Raw genomic sequence first — 19,559 nt, forward strand, 5'->3', positions numbered from 1 at the left:
GCTGATTAGGTGTGCTGAGTATGTGTGCTCGGAAAGGAAGGACTGTGAGCTCTAGTGCAGGTGGTCGGTCACTGAGAGTGTGTAAAATACAGCACAATCATTCTCAAGTTTGCTCAGAGACTGGCAAAAGTACCTCTGAGCAGCTGAATTCAACACAAAGCAGTGCTTCTCTAGCAGGTTTGCTTTCTTAAGCAAACCTCTAAAAAGCTGTTTGAGGTATATCTCCACTGTAGTATGTTCTGAAGTAGAGACAAACCTGGAATTGCAGCCTCACTCCCTGCTTGCAGCTGGCAGAATCAATTCCAACAAGTTACACAACATCATATTGTCTTTTAAAAAATATATCTTTTTATATTATTATACAACTTGGTCGCTTCTGAAGTTGCAGCATAATTTCAAGACAGCAAGGATATATTCATGCAGTCAAGACTGACTTTTTGCCATGCAGTACTGCAAAAAGAGACATCTCATTGCCCAGTAGGTCCCAACCAAGTGTTGTCCCTTCTTTTGTACTGGTACAAACTCATGTGCAATGTCAGGGTGAGAGGCACTAAGAGAATGATCCAACTCAAAATTGAAACTACTTTTAACACATATTTCCTAGTCTATGCACAGTATTAACATCAACATTTGTGTGTGTGTTGAAAACAAGACCTCTTCTTGCATTGATGGTACCAGTTAAGACCAGCTTAACATCTGCTGTATGACAAAAAAATAGAAAAAATGTGGGTCACTCCAATTTATCAGAAAAACATTGTTATCCTGCCTTGTGATCCACTGCTCCAAAGAAATTGCATCCTTTTCTCCTTCCTTCCCTGCACATTTTCACACAGAATGGGATATAGAGTCACAGAGAAGCAATTCCCCTATCCACTGAATCTCTGCTGCACTGAGGAAATCTGTGAACTATTTGTCCTCTGGTGTGCTGTAGTAATGCTTGAATATGTGATGAGTAAAAGTAGAGGCCAAAGTCATTTAAAAGACAAAATGAGATTTGTTGTACTTGGCCAGTAATGTCTTAAAGAGGAAAAACTTTGCTGTTCTGTGAGAAGAGATATTAATGATGATGCTAGATTTGTATGTGTATCCAGCATACAGCTCTATGATTTCAGAAGGATCCTAATCTAGGGCCCTTTGGAGGCTGATTAGAAACCTGGAAACTGAATCTGGTAGATTTACAGCAGGATTGTCAAACTCCTAACATGGGAACATTACAAACCAGAAGATTATTACAGTTTTGGTTTATAGCCTAAGTACAAAACCTGTCAGCTAGTGCAATGCTATACAATCACTTTTGGGCAGACCCAGCCTGAACCACAGTATCCAACAATTAAAAAAGGGGGAGAAATTCCTTCCTCAGTCAGGAGTTCTAGAAGGAGAGTCAGCAGAGATGGAGCAAAGGGCAGTTGAAATTTAGCAAAAGTATAAAATTGCCATTTAGTTTGGGAAGCTGCATCACTTTTTGTTAATCTGGCGCCTCTCAATACATGTACATTGGCAGAATCCCACATGGCAGCAAAGGGTGCTGTCTGAACTTCAGAGGCAACATAATTTAATGTTGATGTTTTCCAGAGGTTAAGCTATAAGAAACAGTGCTCTAATTGACAAGAAAAGTCCTATGAATTCTTTTCATCAACAGAAAACTGAAGAGGATCTCATCTGTCAGACAGAAAATCCAACATAGCTTAGTGTCCCCCTGTATAACTCACTGAGCTACCATTCAGATTGCAACTCTTGAAAGACATTAGGCAAAATCATCAGTGTCTGCAGTGTGTTATTAAAGGATCCTTTCAGACATTTTATGCTTCTTGTATTTATTTCTAGCTGCTCGTGGAATAATTCTTAAAGGCTCCTTTAGGTGGGATGTGCTGGAAGCAGGCACTGGAGCAGGGTGGGAGGCAGAGGAGAGGTTCCCAGCAGCACACTGGCAGTCTGTGCAGGGCTGCATGTGAAACAGAAATGCCAATGAAGGAGGCAGGTGTGAAGGGAAAACCAGGGTGAAAGCTCTTCTATAAATTCTTTGGAAGAGATTCCTTTGGGAGTTGGTGTGAAGAAGAGTCGTGGCAACAGACGGATGGCAGATGGTCAAAAATGCCCAGAGTGGCACCACAAAACATTGCACCGATGGCCTGAGGAGGCACACACAGCGCCTGGAGTTCTGACTTGCTTTTTAAGGCATAGAGATGTGAGGGTATAGGCATAGCTAAGTGTCTTTTGACTTGTAAAGGGGTATTGTTTGTGATTAATCAGTGTTTTCTGCCTTATAGGCCTGCCTCGTCCCCTCAGCTCTCACACGATGATACTCATTCACGCATTGAACATTATGCTAGCAGGTATGAGACCAGCTGGACCTTAGGCAGATCTTTCTCTAAAATTACTAAAAAAAAGAAGAGCTAGAGGCTACCTGAGCACTTCTTAAAGAAACAAAATTTGGGGTTTTGCTTTCCAGGCTCTGGGATGCAAGAGCATCATCTGTGGTTGGTGTTAACCAGCCCGTCCTAACTTGCATGCCAGAGCACCTCTGTGGTCAGAATTGGTTTTTGGATCCCTTGGGCTCCTCACAGTTGCTGATATTTTAATAGGACCTGTGGCAACAGGACAAGAGGTAGTGTTTTAAACTAGAAGAGGACAGATTCAGATAGATGTAAGGAAGGAATTTTTGCAATGAGGATGATGAAGCACTGGGAGCAGGTTGCCCAGAGAGGTGGTAGATGCCCCATCCATGAAAACATTTAAGGTCAGACTGGATGGGGCTCTGTTTGAGTTGAAGATGTCCCTGCTCAGTGCAGGGGGATTGGACTGGAGACCTCTAAAAGCTCCAACCAAACCAAACCCTTCTATGATTCTACATGAGGTTTAGTTTTTAATATGGACCCTGATATAATAGTACAAGTGAGAAAAGCAGAAACCTCCAAACTCTCATATGAATCTCAGGTGTCATTCTAATGTTAATTCACCTCATGAAATGCCACAAACAGGACTTTTTTCTTGATTTGGGGGATTAAAATAGTGTTTTATTACTGCTTTAGTTCAATTCTCTGCTTTCATACTGCTCCTAAGAATCAAAAAGTGGATTAATTGTACAAATGTGAAAATGTTTTTCCACCAAGCAAGAAAATTTTCATGGGCTGAGGTAATGAAAAATAGTTATTCTGGCCTCTTTCTCTCCTCTAGTATCTCTTGATCAGGAGAGGTGTTTCTGAATTATGCAGGATGTTTAGGAGGGGCGTGTGAAAACTAATGAGAAATGACTGATTGTTACAGTTTGGACAATGGCATTGCCAGGTACAAAGCAATTTGTGTAATCCCCTGGCATCTTAAGGCTTTTCTTTGATTTTGGAATTAATTAATCGAGAGAAGTTGGAATTTAACCTCAGAGAAAGGGCTGAAAACTTAGAAGTGAGTTTAGCCAGGCCATTGCAGCAAACAATCTTTTGTGACAGCTTATTGCAAAACCTTTTGGTAATCAACAGTGAGTGTAAATTAATTTGAGTTTCAAATTCATCAAAAACATCACGCTCTTTAACTCTTTCCAGAATGTTAGAACAATCAAAGTTTTTGAAAAACATGATTGGTTTTAATGAGTCTTGTTTATTTTTCCACAGGCTAGCAGAAATGGAGAACACCAATGGTTCTTACCTAAATGACAGTATTTCACCTAATGAGAGCATGTAAGTAGGCTGTTTCTGTGGTTTTGACATGTATTTCCTTGGGAATGTTAATAACTTGTAATGAAATTTTGTAGTGCTGAATTTGCATGGCCATGTATCACATCTGGTTCAATTCAATGGTGTGCTCATGTCCTTTCAATTTGTATCATAGTGTCTGGATTAATGGCTTATAGCTTAATACCAAATTTGTACAACAAATGATTGATCCTTTCAAAATTAAAACTACTAATTTATTTCCAAAAATGTATTCATGAATTAATTTCTCTATTCAAAATACGGTCAGTCATTGTCTGATGAGTTCTAAAGACAAAGATACAAAAACCCCCTTCTATCTTAGTTCAAGCTTAATCATGGTTAAATTGCTGTAAGCTAGAAAGTGTTGGTGTGGGAAAAGTGTTATACAAAACATAAGTGAGGCTAAACAGAAATCTTTGGTGTACAAACACCTGAAATACATTGAAAGTAAGCCAGGGGGGAGTGATCATCATTTTGAAATACTAGCAGTAGTAAACTGTAAGTTGGATAGATCACTGACAAGCATTCATTGTATTACTTTAAATGTAGAGTTATAAATAAGAGTTTTGATTTTTAAGAAGTAGTTAAATCTGATATCTCACTGAAACACTTTGTAGTTCTCCTCTGATAATATTCTTGGTCTTGTTTATTCTCTGAGTAAGAAGACATAGAACTAACTGTGGGTGGTGTTTCTGAAGACACCACAGAAGCAGCTACATCATGGGTGTGTGTGAAAATTTCATCTGGGTTCATTAACTGTGTAGGAGAAACCATAGCATGGATTCTAAATCAATCAGATATGAAAACCCCAACTTCTCTAAAAACATTTCTATCTATTCTACATGATCTCATCCTTATCACAGTTTAAGGGATGGATTTTTTTGAAAATTCAGACAATTAAATTTGTAGCAATCCTTTACAACACAGAATTCTGGCCAATTTTCATTCACCTAAATTGAGATTCCAAATGAATAGCATTTCATGAGGTTGATTCTGAGCCTGTGAGCTCAGATAGCAACAAAGCTGTTTCTTTGTTTCAAAATAGTTTCTCTTTTGACTTGGTAGGATTGTTGCCTACCAGTTTTGAAAGAAAATCTCCTGTAGAACCAAGTACATTGTTTTAAGATATTGTTAAAAGGGAAAAGTTAAAATGACCCCTCAAAGCTAATATTGATGCAATGTCAGTAAGTTTTTTGCAGTTAATGAAAACTTTGTTTCCAAGTCATACGTTAATTTTGTATTACTTTGGATAGTAGTAATGCTCTAATAGATGGAATTTTGTGTTGTCCCACTTAAATAGTTCAGTGTCCTTGTCACAGAAATCATGCATACATTATATCTCTTGTACTACACTTTGGTCTTACTGTTCAGATCATTGTTTTGATCAGTTGGAAGTTGTACTAGCATGATTCAATTAATAAGGTAACTATCCAGTTTGTTCCTCAGTTTCAACTATTAAAATGAGAGTAAAACTGTGCATTTTGAATTTTGGAAGAAATATTATCCAGATAGATACAAATTGCAGCAGAATCAAAGCTTACCATGAATTCACAACTCTAATTGCTTTGGTTTTGCTTGTCAGATTATGCCTAAGTATTATTTGTTATTCTTGCAGGGTTTGGATTATTTGGCTAATCAGTACAGGTAGAGTGATAGATGGAAACAAGGAAGGCAGGAAATAAAACCACAACATATATATTTATATATCACAAATTGTTTCATTATGTAGTGTCGCTGCAATGATGTATAAAATATCTGTGCAGGCTGAAAATCACACAAATAGAGTATGCTTGTAAAGTGCCATTTACTACAATAGTTATGTCATTTGTTCACAGTTAATTCACTTAAGATCTGTAAGAATATTTATAAATGCAAAGCAGTGGTTTGAAGGAAATCACAGTTGAAGTGCTTCATGAAAAGTATAAATTTAGGAACTGGCGAGCCTTTCCGTTTGTGAAAAATTAATACTTCTCTTTTATGAACTAATGTTAATGTGCTCTACATTGCTTTGGCACTCCTGCAGTCATAAAATTGCATCATTAACATTTTGAGGAACAAATGAAAACAAGGAAAATTATAATTTTTGAACAATAACAGCTGTTCAAAATGCCTGTTAAATTCTGGTTTAGAAACATAACAGGAAAAGCCCTGGACTGACTGCACTGAATTATTTTGTTCTATGAGATCTCTAACAGCAGTGTCATTTTTATTGACCCTGTCCTATGGTGTCAAGGGAAACCTTTCATGGTTTCTCTGCTGGTGTAAGTTGCATTGCTTAGGGCTTGGATGCATCTCCTTAGCACCTAAACCTCACCTAAAACAATCCCTGTAGTTCTGGGAGGTGATTGAGGTCTTCAGAATTGTATTTCCTTTTCTCTTCCAGAGATGTTTCTGTTTCAGATGCCAGACAGCTTCAGGAGCAATAGAAATAAAGAGATTCTATGTATTAAACAGAATATATTTCCATTCTGAAAGTGTACATCACTTTTAAATAAAAAAAAAAAAAGCCAAACATCTGAGTGGAAAATAACATACTTTTATTATATTAGTTCAGGGTTTTTTCTTTGTTTACCTAATTTAGAATTTTATAGATAGAAAAAGATAAATGAAGTGCACACTTACTACATAAGGAGAGCTTGTAGGTACAAAAATAAATGCATTGCCCTTGCTTGAATGACCCTTCCACAATGCAGATGAGGCAGCAGAAGATTGCTTCTTTTTTTGCAAGCAAATTCCTAATTGAAGTTTGTCAAAAGAGGAGAGCTGAGGTTGTCAGCTGTTGCAAAACTTGGCTTTAGGTATCTAATAAGCAGAGGAGGAGGGAGGTGGTCTCTGCAGAGAAGGAAAATTACCAGAGACTCAGTGAAACAGGTCAGCAGATTTTGCTTTAAGGTGCATCGCTCTGCTGTTGGTTACAAAGAGTTCAGCAAATCTCTTTGTAAGAAATGAGAGACTGGGAGTGAATCATCTCCTCATATTCACTGTGAAGCTGAAAAGCAGGAAGGGAACAGCCTGTTTTACCCTGCTCTGTTTTCCAGTGATGATGAACACTTGTTAATCCAGCACTACTGCCAAAGCCTGAACCAGGAGTCCCCCCTGAGCCAGCCCCGAAGCCCTGCCCAGATCCTGATTTCTCTGGAGAGTGAGGAAAGAGGGGAACTGGAGAGAATCCTGGCAGACCTGGAGGAGGAAAACAGGTGGGTTATACCACCAGCTGCTGAATTTGCAGTTAAAAGTCTGCAAAACGATTATATATTTTTAGGGATAAAATTAGTTACAAAACTGCATTTATATCTGACAAATAAGTAATTTCATAGTGGGTAAAAGTTGGGTCCTCTTTCTTTTCTCTTTGTTTGGTGTTACTTGTTGCTGTTTCTTTAGTCTTTCAATATGAAGTATCACTAACCACTTCTAACTTCAAATTTAATTGAGGTTATCTTCATTAATCACCTTAAAAAAAAAACCCAAATGGATACTTGAAGCATCCCTTTAGATTCCTACTTCCTAGCACTGCAGTCCTCTTCATACAGTACTCTGGAATCTTGGGCCATCAGCACAAAAACCAGGAGATCTTGACCCTGGAAGATTGGTAGTTACAACTGCAAGTTACCAAAATGAGACTGTAAGATATAAATCATTTAGTTCTACCAAGAAAACATGGGTTTGTTTGTCTTCTACTATCTTCAGCTTTTATAGTACAGTCTGTTGGCATTTTCATGCTCTTTTTTCTTGCTTCTGTAAGAGCTAGGTACTTCTGCTTACATTGAAGCTTTAATGCACTAATCATTTACCTTAGACTTGTCAAGGAAATAATGCAGGAGTTGGCAGTGTCATAGATCTTCTCTCCATGTATGTCTTCTTTGGATGTGCTAATCAATTACAGTGGCTCCATCAGAGACTTTTTATCAGGAGGGTCTGGGAGAAGGGAGAAGATTGCAGGCATCAAGAATGAGGACAATGTTTCACACAGAAAGCTGTAGTAAACAAAGCTCTTGCTCACTGAACAGCAGGGAGATTTTGTTTGAAACAAACCACAGAGTTCCTCCTACATAGCACATAAAGCCCAAGTACTCTCTGAAGTGAAGAAAAATCGGTATTTTGGAATAAGACATCATACTTTGCATGTTCAGGACTGTAGCTAAGAGATATCTAGTAGCTAGTACAATACAGATGGTAAGATAGCTTGGTTTCCAGGAGATGGGTGTTATTTTCTATACAGCATTATGTAGTGAATCATGGAAGAAGGAAAAAAATCGTAATGCTTTTCTCTCTCTGTATACAAAATAAGCTGCCTAGCAGAAAGGAGGGTGACTTTTAAAGCAGATTAGGTTTTGATTAGAAAGGTAGTTTATGGAAACTAGTATAACATGGAGCTAGATAGCTAAAGAAGCTAAAAAGCCCTTTAAGAGCTCATGCCTTGAATTTCTGCATGGGCTTTACTTAATTTAACAATTACTGATGAGGGGTGGTAAAAGATCTCTGGCAGGAATTACACCTTAAAAATATCTAGTTTGAAGTTTGCCAGTCCTGCACTAAACTAGAGCTGTAGTCTGTAAAGTTATTTTTCTTATTTGTACTACTGGAGGCGCGATTATGGATGGGATGCCACCCCAGGCAGCCTTGCCTTTTGTGAGTGCTCAACACAGCAGGCACAGAGAGCTCTGGCTCTGTCTCACAGTGTAGAGGTCACACTGCTGTGATTTTCATTGATTATGACAAAATCATGACTTTTGTCGCTGCAAACTGCTATAAATAACTTGTATGTAAAATACAAGGTAGCTGCTGAAAAGTGAACAAGTTCTTTTGTCCTGGTTGCTTGTCACAGCCAGATAACCACGAGTTTATGGATGAAACACGGATTCCTGTTTAGAAAAATAAGCTCTTCAGACAGGATCAGTCAGGAGGAATTCATGTAACTTACCTACTTTTAAAAACAGTCTTGTCCCTTTAGATTCCTATTTCCTAGTCGTTCTCCTCTGTCGGGTTTGTGCAAACCTTTCTTGGCTGTTACCAAAGGTAATCAGCAACCTGACACCTAATTCCTTGTGTGAACCTGGTTCCAGTGGGTGAGCGCATCTTCCTTCCCCTGCATATCCTGAAACACCCTCCATGTAAACTTTTGTTCCTGCCTCAGGATGAAGACATTCCTTTGTTCCCGGGTGCATCTCCTGGCGCTGCTGAGCTGGATGTGGGGCAGAGTCGCCCTTTCCTGCCTGTGTTGACGCAACTCCTGTTGCATACACTTGTGATAACTTCTGCTAACCCAGGTTTAGCTCTCTCTGCTGTGCCTTGCACACTTTTACTGTAAGAGTCTGGGCATGCAGTCACTTCTTAGCAGCTCCCAGGAAAGCAGCCACAAGTGATGCCTCAAGTATCAAGTACCCAGAGGAAGCAGTGCTGTGATACTGGCACCTCATTGTCATTTCTCTTTCTCTTCTGCTCTCTACAGTTTCCTGCTTTTTAAAAAAGGCCCTTTTCTTTTTGCTTTGTCTCTTTTGAGCCATTGATTGAATTCTGACCTCCATTTGGGTTTCAGCTACAGTTTCTGACCTCCCAAGTATTTCCATCTTGACTTGTTACTTAAATGAAAAAGACTCATTGAAATTATAATTCAGAGGTTTTGCTTTTGGGCAGTTTAAAAGCTCTGTTACCTATTTTGAATTCTTCTGAAATGCATTTTCTAGCTTACAGACTAACCTAGCTGTGATGTGGTTCTGACTCGGGTTTTGTCAGTTCCAAGGACCTCTTGTTAGATATTCATTATTTATCTGCTAGCATTTTAAGACCTTGGTGCTTCTGTAGCTTGTAAGTATGACTTCCTTAAATAATGTATGGCTAAGATTTGACTGCTAAATAATTTATATTTGTTAAAATGTGAGCATTTTAGAGAATATTTTCAATGGCTGAAAATGTTTTATTTGAGTTTTAGATCTTCAGGCTTGTGCTGAGTTTTGCATCACATGGAATAATGTGATAAGACCATTTCTGAATTCAATAGACAAAAAGCAATCTTGCTGTTGAAGGCATTATTACTGTATTGCAATATAAAAGAAAAATCCAATTATAAAACCCTCTCAAAAACTATTTCCTCATGAGTGAATGTATTTCAGAGAGGGAGAAGACAAGTTTTTGTTGTCCATCTAAAGCAATACATTACATAAGTTATACAGCAGGATAGGTAATACTGACTAGGATGTACTGCAGTGACATTAAATAGAAAGCATGTGGTTCTGCAGTGACAAAGTCAGAACTTTTTGCAAAGAATTAAAATACCTTCCTGCTATTTTAGTGAGTCTGAAAAGTGGATGTTTCCTAATGTTTTAGTTGAACTGAGGTCTTGTATGTAAGAGGGAGACTTCTCTCATGTTCTCTCCTCTTCCTCCCAGCTCTGAGCTGTCCTGGAACAAGAACTAAGTAAATGAAATCTCCAGCCAGAGCTATTTGCCATTCCTTTGCTTTTCCTGACTTGCAGTGGGAGTGCAGTGGGCTGTGTGCCACCAGAGAAAGCAGTGACACCCTGAATCTCGAAGCTGCCCTGTTTCAGTGTTCCTCCAAATTTCCAGACTGATGAATGGCCTCCTCACATAAGTTCCTTCTGTATAGTTGCCAACAGCAAGAAAGTGATGTATTTCCAAACATGCTGTGGCTCCTCTTGGGATTTGTTTTGGCATTGAAGAAGGGGAACTAGATCTTCTGAGTGTGAAGCATCCTGAGTAAACACTCTAGTGAGGGACAGGGGGTAGGTGGTTCAGTTACCATCTTTGTCTGTTTCTCCAGACCACTGATTTTCTGTAGGGAGATGAGAAATAACATGAATTCACAAATTCTCAATTGCCTTTGAGAGGACTACTCAGCAAACAGAGTCCACTAGGATTTTTGTGACCAGGCAATTAATGCTGCCAGTGATAGATGTGATTCATAATTCATGCACTCTTTACTACTCAGCTCTGTACAGTTGCATAAATCAAGGTTCCACTGCATGCTTCCCATGTTACTTTTCTTCACAAATGCCTCAAAGTGTTGCAAGCATTGTAAATGGAATATATGGGTTTTTTTGAATATTCTCTTACTGAAGAAGGGTTCCTTTTCCCAGTGATGAGTACATGCAGCAGCATTGTTTGTTTGTTTGTGACAGCCAGATGTCAAAGTCACCCAGCCGGAGCTGTGGTGGAGGGAGATGAGGATTCCATGTACTGCCCATACTTGCTCAGTTGCATTCATTTAGAGAGGAGTATTTTTTTATCTCCCCTTTCTCTTATGTCCCATTTTATGGTGAAAGTGTCAGAGTGCCTCTCCTCAGGACCCTGGGGGCTGTGGGCAGTGCCTTAGGTGCCACAGCAGCAGTCCTTTTCACCACACAGCTTAAAACTCTTCCAGAGGGAGAAATAAGGGCCATTTGTTCTCTCAGGATATTCTCACAGCAGTTTTCAAATTCTTTCCTTCTTTTTTAATTTTCAGGTTTTTTCCATTATGTCAATACACCTCTTCATTGCTGTATGTGTAGATCTCAGTTATGATATTATTGGTTGCGTGCACTGCACATCACTCTTATGGCTCTGAAGCTATGATGAATCTCAGTTTTTTTGGATGGAGGACTGGGTAGCTGCACTGAAAAGGTGCAGCTGGAAAACTCAGTAATACAGGTGCACTGGGCAAACCAACATGCATCCTTCAAAATCACATTCCTTTGTGCCAACGGGATTATAGTGTTTAACTACAGAACTCCCAAATGCAGACATACCTCTGGTTGGAAAATATGCATTATCTTTCACAGTATCTTTTTTTCTGTAGGCTTTCAGAAAGATTTTGAATTATTTTTATCAAACATGAAAGGATTTTTATCTGAATTACTCCCTGGTCCTTACTTCTGTTTCAATTCCACCGTTACTGGAAGGACTTCTCTATGTTGATACAGGTGATAATTGCAGATTTCTTTGTAGCAAGGTATCTGATTATGTTGTTAGTACGACCAAGTGCATTTACTTAGCTTCCCTTAGGGTGATGTTTTATCTTTTGCTTTACAGCACTACAAACTTTTGAGTCTGCTGTTCATAGAGTATTGCCTGCATTGTGCATCTGGGAAATTCCTCATTGGGTAGTGATAGCCCCTATCTACAGACATGGTGAAAAGCAGGCTTAATGATCATTCCTGTAGAATAGCACCATGTGTAATGAACATGTTGTCATCTTCATTCCTATTCCCTTTTGTATTTTTATTAATTATTCACCAGTTTGTTCAGCTAGAAGTATCAGAAGACATTAAGTCAGGCAGAAGACATAACTTACATGACAATATCTATTCCCAGTATAGATAGCCCTTTTTTTCTAGATCATTTTCATGAACTTGAAACTCTGTATTTCATTAAAATCCAAAAAATTCATTGGAAAAAAAACCTCTCTATAGTTATCCCTCTTTGTGTGGGTTTTAAGGTAAGAAATCTTGAATTTTGGAACAACCTGAAGTTAAATATTATTAGCTCTTGCTTTTTAATAATTTAAAATTTCTGCAGAGGAGGGATCATGTGGGTCAGACATCCCTTAGAGATTGTGTTGTGGGCAGTGCCACGGTCCCAGGTGAGGACATGCCCATCATGCAGCTGCTGAGGAGCTCAGGGACCTTTGGAGAACAGTCTGTGGCTTGTCTTTGTCCTTGGCATTGCTTTCTCACCCACGTGAAATGATGCATTCTGCTTTGTTTCTCCTTCTGGTCACAAAAATGTTCTTTTAGAAGTGCTTTTCTGGGAGGTTTCCTAGGTGCTGTTACACTTCCAGACCAAACTGTCAGAGTGTGTTGTGGTTTGCAGGCAGAACTGGGAAAAGGTGTCTGTTCTCACAACCTCAAATAAAAGCAAGTTTGAAAAAGTAAAATCTGGGTCAGTGCTTGTGATGAGTAAGCAGTTACCAGAGCATTGAGCTGTTTTTCCCCCTCTGGGAACCTCTAAAAGAACATCATAGCAACAAAATCCCAGTGCAGTTTGTTAGGCTTCCCTTGCCTATGAAGTTTCTGCTACAAGTTACTATTTTTGTGGTTTTGGACTGTTACCTTTAACAAGGTTTCAGTTTCTTACCTTCTGCGCTTTCCCTGCTTGGTAGATTTTTTTTTTTTATGTGGAATACTATAGACATATTAATCTATGGAATGTTTTACTGAAGCAAAATTGGAGTTTTATGGAATAAAAGAACAAGCTTAGCAGTGTCATAAAGTTATAGTAGACAGTAGCACTCTAGGCAGGACAAAGAAGATGAAAATTATAGCCCCGAAAGCCAGTGCAGTTCATTTTAACAGACTGGGTCACTAATTCTCATCTTCAGTTGATAATTTTAGCCCTAGGCTGGAAATGCATTTGCAGATCTGAAGAGAGGAGAGTGATGTGACCCGACTGACAGCCAAGTTCTGTGTTTTGCTCTGCCTTTTTGTGTGGCTGCCTCTCTAATGTTTCTCATTTGTAAAACAGATTGGCCAGCCAGGTGGCACCTGCTTTGGTTTAGTGTTTGTGAGGTGCTGTGATAACTCTGAGTCCTCCTTTGCCACTAATGACCCCTCAGGTGCAGCCATGTGTGGAAGGGAACTGCTGGGAAGGATAAAGGGCAGGAAGCTGAGGGAGGGCTGAGCCAAGGACAGACCAACCCTGGCTTTGGGAGGGGGTCTGGAGCCTTCTGCATGAGGTGCCCTGGGAGGGAATCAGCCATGAGTTCTGGTGATGCCAAGAGCCTTTAGGCAACTGTGGGAACCCAGAACATCCCTCTGGCTGTCCAGGATGGTCAAGACTCCTGCCAGGGGGCTCAGAAGCCCTGGCACAGAGCCCAAAATACCTGTGGTTTTGATTATGACCCGTGGAGCAAATTACCAACCTTAGATGAAGATCAGCAAGCCACAGCAGTTTAGGTAGAATAATAGTGAAGTTATCACAGGGTGAAAACGAAGATTTTGGGGTTTCTAGAATGGAGGTTCAGGGGGCAAGATGGAAGGATCTGGGCATGTCCAGCCTTTCTCCTTCTTCTTCTTGGCCTCCATCTTCTGCTGTGATGTTGGCACTTTTAGATTGGTTTAGAGTAGAAGCTCACTGTCTAACATAGGTGATAGGTATTGGAAAGTAATTGTAAACATTGTATACGTAGTTTTTAGTATAAAGACATAACACCGCCCCGGGGGGCAGGCAGAGTGCCTGGAACTGTCCTGCTGTACGGACCTCAGCGGGACAGGAGAAAATATTTTATAGATAAGGAACAATAAACAACCTTGAGACTGAGAAATGAAGAGCTCTGACTCCTTCTTCAAGTGCCAGGCTGGGAAAAGAGACTTTCAAACTCTTCTCGGGGTCACTCTGACCAGCTAAAGATCCCAACAGCAAATTGAAGCACAGATCCATCTAATACCATATCCGTGCAGATCCACAAGGAGTGAGCCCTTGGGTGTGTGGATTCAGGAGAGGGAAAGGCAGCTGGTGCAGTGAAAAGTGAGACACATCACACCGCACAAGAGAGAGCGCTTTGTCACGGCCCCGTGCAGGCCCATAAAGCTTTTTCCCCCTTGTCCTGCCCCCAGGAACCTGCAGGCAGAGTACGAGCGCCTGAAGCAGCAGCACGAGCACAAGGGCCTGTCCCCACTGCCGTCCCCCCCGGAGATGCTGCCCGTGTCCCCGCAGAGCCCGCGCGACGCCGAGCTCATCGCGGAGGCCAAGCTGCTCCGGCAGCACAAGGGCCGCCTGGAAGCCAGGATGCAGATCCTGGAGGATCACAACAAACAGCTGGAATCGCAGCTGCACAGGCTGAGGCAGCTGCTGGAGCAGGTGAGTCCTCAGGCGTTTCTTCTGGGTCTCTGAAGATTTTCCAAACAGGGAATCAATCAGCATTATCAATAACGAGAACATACCAAGGAATCCTGTCTGTAGAGGCGACTCAGAGAAAAGTACAAAATTACAAAATTGTTTTACAGGCTGCAAGTGAGAATATGGAATCGGGTTTCGGTGTTCTTATTTAGTCCTCTGCCTTGTTTTATTCAGAATTAAAATGCATTGGCTTCATGGATGAATTTACTTAAAAACAGGCTGAAAATTGTGTGTAGCCACATTTCTCTTCGCAGAGAAAAGCAAGGCACAATTCTTCTCAACAATATTTTTGGGTTTCACATTCTCTGAACCTCAGAGGAAAGAAAACACAATTCTTATCTTATTTGCTGGGCCTATGCAAAAGTAGAATGCAATATGGAGATTGTTTATCCAAAGTGATGGTGTTTTGTTTCCTTGGCCTATCAGGACCAAGTGTGTTGGGACTGTGGGCTGACAGTCACGAGATTGTGTGCAGTTATGTGCAGAGTGGAGTGCTTGGCAGATTCAGTTTAGATGTAACGTAATATAATGTAATATAATATAGAATAATATAGTATAATAAAGTAATTAATTAGCCTTCTGACAAGAGGGAGTCAGATGCATCATTCTTTTTCCCCTCGTCAGGATTGCCTGGAATACTATAATTGTGTGTATTCATGGAATAAATAAAAATTACAGAGATATAAAGTAGTGAGCTGTTATGGTAATGTCTTACTTTTTTCCTTCAATTTCAGCCACAGGCAGATGCCAAGGTGAATGGTACAACACTGTCATCTCCTTCTACCTCTTTGCAGAGGTCAGGCAGCAGTCAGCCAATGCTTCTTCGTGTAGTTGGCAGCCAGACTTCAGAAACCATGGGTAAGATAAAGAAGCTCAGGTTGTCACAAAAAATAATTATGTCCCATTTTCCAGAACAAAATCCTTAAAGACAGAAAACACTTTTCCATTTAGTTCAAATGAAATGAAGTAGATATTTGCAATGATCTTCAGTGTCATCTGGCTGTTTACACTTTGCATCTTCATTATGATTCAGGCTTTGCTTTTGATCATGATGCACCCAGTAGCTTGGATATTTTGATATTAAACAGAAAGCTCAACCAGGGCTTGACTTCTGAAAACAAATGCTGCTGAAAAGCTGACTATTTTATTCAAACTGACTTTCAGTTATGAAGCATGACATGACTGATTTAAATGTACATAATGTTAATTATGGCTAAGAGACTAAATGTATGATTAGTCATCCCCATGTTAAATGATGTGATCTTATTTTTAATATGTTGTGGCTCAGTCAGTAGGATGGAGCTGTCACTCACAGGCAGTGCTCATCTAGTGGCTTTTCTGAGTATCACATCAGATGTGATAATGAACATCCTAAGAGTTGTGGAGTGAGGTTAAATAATAATATTCTGTAGCTGGAGGTTGGAATTATTATTTTGGTGCTTTTAGTAACTGCCATGTAGCACTTTCCTAATTTCCTGTCTGTTACAAAATTAGTAAGTATTTATTACCAAGAGGCAAGGATTTTCTGCTAGTAAAAAAGCAATCAATCTTTTCAGCATCTTTAAGCAAATGCATTTCTATTACTTCAACAAGATGATGTTTCAAGTCTGATGATAATATTCAGCTTCATACAGAGAAATTTATTTTATGTATATTAGTGAGAGCTTTTCACTACTATTAGTGAAAGTGTCAATGGCAGTGAGAATTTTAATGGGAGGACACATTCTGCTGTGTCTGAAGTGCTGTTGTGGTGGGAAATGTAGCTTTTGGGGAAGCTTTTTCTTCCATTCCAAGCGTGAGCAATAATTTCAGCCTACGACAGTATCAAAGTGGATGGGTTCTGTACAATCTACAATTAAAAATGTGAAATAAATAGTACCTTTAGGAATGCTGAAGTTGAAATCCTGGGGGTGAGAATACAATCACAGGTAACAGGAATTTATGGAAAAAGTAAAAATGGACCTCTCATTATTCATATTACCAGTGGGGAAATATTTTGTTATGTATGCCATACGCAGAGTAGATAAAATATATTAGTAGTGTTGTAATTTGCATCAGCTTGCTGGAGAAATGTCATGAATTTCATCACATAAAATATGCGAATTAAAATACAATTAAAAGAAAATATAGGAAGACAGTATTTCCCAGCCATCTTATTAGAAGTCTTGTAGTTTTATATTTCATCCTTTAGTGGGACAAAATACAAAAATATACTTCTTTTCATTTGACTCTATATAAAATTATTCCCATTTACCTTGTGAGACTGGAATTAATTGATTAACACAGTATAGACTCATATAAGCTGGTAAAACTTTTTAAAGCAAATATTTAGACATAACTTGATTTTATTTGATTGGTTCGGTGGAGCCAATATGTGGGAGGACAGTGAGATGTTATCAGTAGGATCATACTGAGACTCAGCAGAGCCACACTGCTGGCAGCAGGGAGTGGAGCTTATAAAAAGAATTACTAACCAGGCTAACGAGCCACAACTAATTCAGTTTGTGAAGTGTCCTTTCACACCAGAAAGCTTTGCTTGCTAGGCTCAGGGTTTTCTGAACCACAGCTTAAAATACTCTTGAATTGTGAAGGGAACCAGGGTGGTAGTGTAAATAATGCTGCCATGCAGCAGCCATGTGCCCAGGATTGAGGGAGCCATAATTTTTGAGAAAATACTGAGGATCTCTAGGTGTCTCAGGCAATGAGGCAAGGTAGTGGGAGCTTTTGTGTATTTTCTCTTTAAAATTACACCTTAGATGTTTTTGCATTTGAAAACCCACTGCACTTTTATCTTTCTGCTTTGCTGAGGAGAAGTTGCTGTGAAAGGTGTTTCACCAGCAGTGTTTTGCTAAAAGCAGGGACCCACTCAAACCCTCATTTACAAATAGAACTTATTCCTTGTTAACTTGAAGTAAAGTACACCTGGGCCAGCAGAAATGTTCTGCTTTTCTCCTCATGGAGTCCCAGTGGGAAAGTCCTTATCCTTGGCCTTTCTCCCCTAGCAGGGTAGCAGCAGAGGAGGTTCTCTGAAGTGTATGAGGCAAGAGGCTGTTCTGAACTTTAATTTGTTCAGGTACCACCAGAATATTTGAGACTCACTTAGCTCTCTAAACATTTTGTAGAAACAAATGGGGAAGGCTCTTCTGGGTAAAGAGAAGAGACTGAGCTCTGAAGGTATCTTTACTTCTGTCAAGTTGCTTGGCTCGTGTCTTATTTTGTCCTATACAAGAAAATAGCATCCAAATAAGGAAAAAATTAAAAATAATGCATTTTAAATTAAAAAAAAAATTAAATAAAAAATACAACACTCTTGAGGCTCGGTAGTGCAGCTTATGTCGGCACTTATGAGGACGTTTGGAAATTGGTACCTGTCTCCATTTCTTGGCCAGGACAGCAGAACCACTGCCCTTTTATTGAGATTTTTAGGGCCAGGAGGCTTTCTTCAGGCTGATAAAATCCTCAGCCTGGGTAGAAGCAGTGAGATCTCGCTCTGAGTTTTCACCTTGACATTCAGCAAAGGCTGCAAGGACATTGCTTTTGCTAAGACCCCTCTGTCAGTGCAATGCCTGATGTGAAAGTAACTCATAGTGTGAGTTGATTTGTGTGAGCCCAGCACCACTCAAAAGCTGAACAAACTGCAAGCAGCCTCAGCAACTATTTTTAGACCATTAATGGAATAAAAGAAGCTGATACAAAGACCATCATTTATATGAATTAAGTGCTTCTTGCAGACACTCTATCCCACTTCTTGTGCTGGAGTGGGAAGAATCACTCCTGGTCAGAAATATATCTTGTTAAACTCCCAGCTTAAATATAGGCAGCCCTGAAATGCTCCTTTCATCCCTTTTTCTAGGTTTTTCACTAGCATGAAACACCTCAAGGTTTAAAGAATGTAAATGTTAACAGAAAATCAGGCAGTTTCCTACTCAAATAGGGCACGACATGTTAGAATAAAGGGTCATTAAGTCATTTTCAAAAGAAGTATGTAACTCAGTTATTACAGTAGGCAAAATTGCTTTTGTGTTTTAATAGAGATGAAAGACATATAGTAAAAAAGGAGAATCTCACTTAAAGTATATACTTTAGGTTTTTCTTTTTCAAGATGCTTTATATATATTGGAGGCCAGGATCTGCATTAAAAACAACATATGGATTTCAGTTATATGAAACCATGAGCAAAAAAAAACCCCAGTAAAAATAAAATGTATTGAATTTCCCATTAAGCTGCTGCCCTATAATCAGGTTATAGAAATTATTCAGTGGGAGAAATGTATTTCACTTTATTAAACTGCTGCTAAACCCTTTTACAGTACAATTGAGTGTTCTCGGAGCGCCAATCTGATGCAATTAAACTGTCAGAAATATTAATACTGATGCAGATGAGAATCTGGGTTTCTACTGATTTGCACAGCTAGGCAAAGCAGTGCCAACATGAAGCCAGCACTATTAGAAAGCTGCTCAACAGCAGCACTCACAACAGCAATTTCTTTTTCCATTAACAGAATAAGAGAAGCTGAAATGACGAGTGTCATTTATGGAACTAGATGTTCCTAGCAGACATTTTATCCTACTTCTTCTACCAGAGTCAATTTCTTAAATCCCTTTTTATGAATTAAAATTATGTTAATTGTCTCAAATTCCTCATTTAATTTCGCTTAGATCCTGATAAAGAAAGACAACAGTAACAGTCAACAACAACCTTTGAAAATTTTATTGTACACTAAGCAGAGCATGTGTCTGAGTAAACAGCCTTAGCTTTGAGGAGGACTTGGGCAATACAAACTGTTAGCACAGGCTCTCATGCAGTGGTGTGGGTTTGCTTTGCAGGTGAGGATGAGCTGCTCAGCCCTCCCCAGGACACAAGCACAGGTTTGGAGGAAGTGATGGAGCAGCTCAACAACTCCTTCCCCAGCTCCAGAGGTGAGCGCTGCTGCCTGTGGCAGATGAGAGGGAAGAATATAAAAGTGTTTTCTGTTCCTTGATGTTTTCAGGGGGTTGTATTTTGGTACCAGGCTTTTTGCTGCTCTTTGTTTTCTTGTCAACA

The 19,559-nt window shown here is 39.6% G+C and overlaps 1 protein-coding gene across 4 annotated transcripts in view; it reads left to right on the plus strand.

Moving 5' to 3' along the window:
• LOC102033021 (dystrophin) overlaps positions 1-19,559 on the plus strand; it is a 391,913-nt gene that overhangs the window by 355,785 nt on the left and 16,569 nt on the right. For all 4 annotated transcript variants that reach the window (XM_031063886.1, XM_005429311.2, XM_031063887.1 and 1 more), the window contains 6 exons: positions 2,268-2,333; positions 3,606-3,671; positions 6,725-6,883; positions 14,233-14,476; positions 15,250-15,373; positions 19,343-19,435. In XM_031063886.1, coding sequence (XP_030919746.1) covers positions 2,268-2,333; positions 3,606-3,671; positions 6,725-6,883; positions 14,233-14,476; positions 15,250-15,373; positions 19,343-19,435 — 752 coding nt within the window. The remainder of the gene's footprint in view (positions 1-2,267; positions 2,334-3,605; positions 3,672-6,724; positions 6,884-14,232; positions 14,477-15,249; positions 15,374-19,342; positions 19,436-19,559) is intronic.

The sequence above is a fragment of the Geospiza fortis genome, unplaced genomic scaffold, assembly GCF_000277835.1.
Source record: "Geospiza fortis unplaced genomic scaffold, GeoFor_1.0 scaffold331, whole genome shotgun sequence".
Taxonomy (NCBI): Eukaryota; Metazoa; Chordata; class Aves; order Passeriformes; family Thraupidae; genus Geospiza; species Geospiza fortis.